General features: G+C 37.6%; 1 protein-coding gene across 1 annotated transcript in view; it reads right to left on the bottom strand.

The window, feature by feature from the left end:
* Positions 1 to 2,230: 2,230 nt before the first annotated feature.
* Positions 2,231 to 2,500, bottom strand: part of LOC144644693 (MAU2 chromatid cohesion factor homolog) — a 5,524-nt gene continuing 5,254 nt past the window's right edge. The window contains exon 9 of the mRNA XM_078504226.1: positions 2,231 to 2,316. Within this exon, the coding sequence (XP_078360352.1) occupies positions 2,231 to 2,316 (86 nt within the window). The remainder of the gene's footprint in view (positions 2,317 to 2,500) is intronic.

Genomic DNA, 2,500 nt, shown 5'->3' with positions numbered 1-2,500 from the left:
TCGCAAAACACAGCGTATGAGCTTTTTACTCAGTGAGATTTTCACTCGTCGATTACGTCATCAGCGTGCTCCATCGGGATTTTGAGCACGCTTACGTATACTGAATTTGATTGCGCGGCTCTGCTAGCTATGTTATAATGAAAATTAGTTTTTCCTCACAACAAAATCTCACACCTCTCAAAACATATCGTTTTCATTCTTTCTTTGTGTGTCAGTTGAAGTTTTTCAACCGAATAAAATCAAAATGAGATAAGAAGAAATTTGTGAATAACAACAAGTCCGTTGACTCGTTCCAATGTAATTTACACGAATTACTTCAATAGTCATCAAGCAGACTCCGAAAATCGAGCACAAACCAGGAGAAAAGAAAAAAGTTGGGTCGATAATATTTAAACAGTGGGAAATTTGGGAAATTAAACTTACATTCCAGTATTACACCTTCTGGTCTTCTTTCGTCTTCTCGGACAAGCCTTTCCACCACACAAGGGTTTTCTTGTTATACGCATCGTCCTAATTTGTTGCGACACGCCGCAACCCTGGCACGGACTCCACGCGTTCCACGTCCACGCGCAGTTAACAGGACAACATTGCGTGTTGCATGAAACGCGTCTACGTCGTTGAGAACTGTTGCGACGCGGACACGCTGCTCCACCGCAACTTGGTTTCTGTTTTATTTTTCTTCGTTGAACCAAATGTCCTCCACCACACGTTTTTGAACAGTTTTTGAATGTGGACCAGTTGTGCAGAACACAATCTCGCTGAGTACAAGATTTTTTTCGTTGCCGTCCCCAATTCATACGAGCCTCCGAAAGACGAATCAAGGCACACAAAGCGAGAACTGTCAAAAACAGCTTCGTCATGCTTCTAGGAGAGTGGCCGATGGAAAGCGCAAGACGACAGAGACGAGATTCTAACTGACTTCTGGAAACAATAACCACGCACTTTCACAAGTTTTTTGCATTTTTAGCGGTTCTGTAACTCGTTACTCGTGGTTACTAAATATAGTGTTTAATCTGCAAAACGTAACTTCAAGCTGTTCGTCCCGTGAAGAGAATTTTTGACAACAACTTAAAATATGAAAACTTCAGAACATTTTGCCCATCGAAATACAATCAACATTTTATTAACACAATAAAGTTTACAAATTCAATATTTAATAGTTTCGTAAAAAACCTTCGGTGCTTGAAAATTTACAACAAAGCGACTAACTGAAGGCACCAAACATATCGAAATAATTTTGTTCAAAATTCAAAGTCATTTTTGTATCGTTTATTAAATTTGGAGTTATTACTAAAGCTTGTTACATCTTTCTTCAAAGTGACTCCACTCAAATTGTACAATGATTTGAATATATTTCAGTGACCCACGTCAGAACAAAATTCTACTCGGCATTAAAAATGGTGAGACAAAAAGTATAATTTCATTTCTCTTATTCTGTAGCCACCTTGGCTAGCAAATCACTAAACAAAGCCTATAGCTCTTTTTATGCGTATTTCGCACTTATCTAAATGCAAATCTCAAACCTTTTTAAGCGCATTTAAAAGTTTTTAATATCGCCAGGCGTCGAAGCCGTCCTATTTTTTCTTTACATGTCAGAGACGCGTTACTTCACGGCATTTATCTTGGACGAGACTACTGTGTTGCTCACTATTCATTGTACATTTCCCTACACTTTTATTAAACTTGCTAATTGAACACGCGCCCTTAAATTCGTTTACCTACGGAGCGTTTCAATTTTATAAAAATCGAAGATTTTAATAAGGATATATAAGATGACCACCTAGGCGATATCTTTTTTGCCACGTCACTGAAGGAAGTAAAATTTGATCTCAATGGTTTTGTTTTGTTTTGTACCTTTCACGAGACGAGACAATTTGTCGTTTTTTAGTCATTAAAATTTTGTCTTTTCAAAAGTCAACAACAGATTATTATTCGTCAACTTTTTATTCTAAGTTCTTAAACTGCAAATGTATTTGGTGAAGACTTTGTTCATAAAAAAGATATTGCTTTGTTAGTTCCAAAGCTTTTGCGCTATCTTTGAAAGACGCGTGTTCCCGTGTAAATAAGTTGTTTTTCATATTTTTCTGTTACCACAATAATTGTATTTTGTTATCAGTAGACGCTTGGACAAATAGTATATAAGCAAGCAATCTTGTTAAGTTTTTGATTACATTTTGATTTTTTTTGAAGTGCACTTTGAACAAGATGCGTTGCCGCGATTGTTACCAAGCTAGAGCGGAAGTGTCGTGTACTTCACCAACTCGCATTCAAAGTACCGTGTATTCCCAGCGTATCTACGCGTACTCACAAGCACCACTTAAACAAAACCAATTTACTGTAATCGGATTTTCCGACGGTGAAGACTACGAGCAATCCCTTGTTTTAAGTCCATCTCACGTGAAGCGAAAAAGAGCGCGAGTAGCCTTATCGGACATTGATAGTTCAGCAAAAAAAGATTAGATTGTAAAGTAACTGTTGTGCTGCGTCGGCAATTGAAATG

This window comes from Oculina patagonica, chromosome 1 (assembly GCF_052425735.1).
Source record: "Oculina patagonica isolate OP01 chromosome 1, crgOcupat, whole genome shotgun sequence".
Classification (NCBI taxonomy): Eukaryota; Metazoa; Cnidaria; class Anthozoa; order Scleractinia; family Oculinidae; genus Oculina; species Oculina patagonica.
The sequence above is the reverse complement of the archived record's forward strand: the minus strand, read 5'-3'. Positions and strand labels throughout refer to the sequence as shown.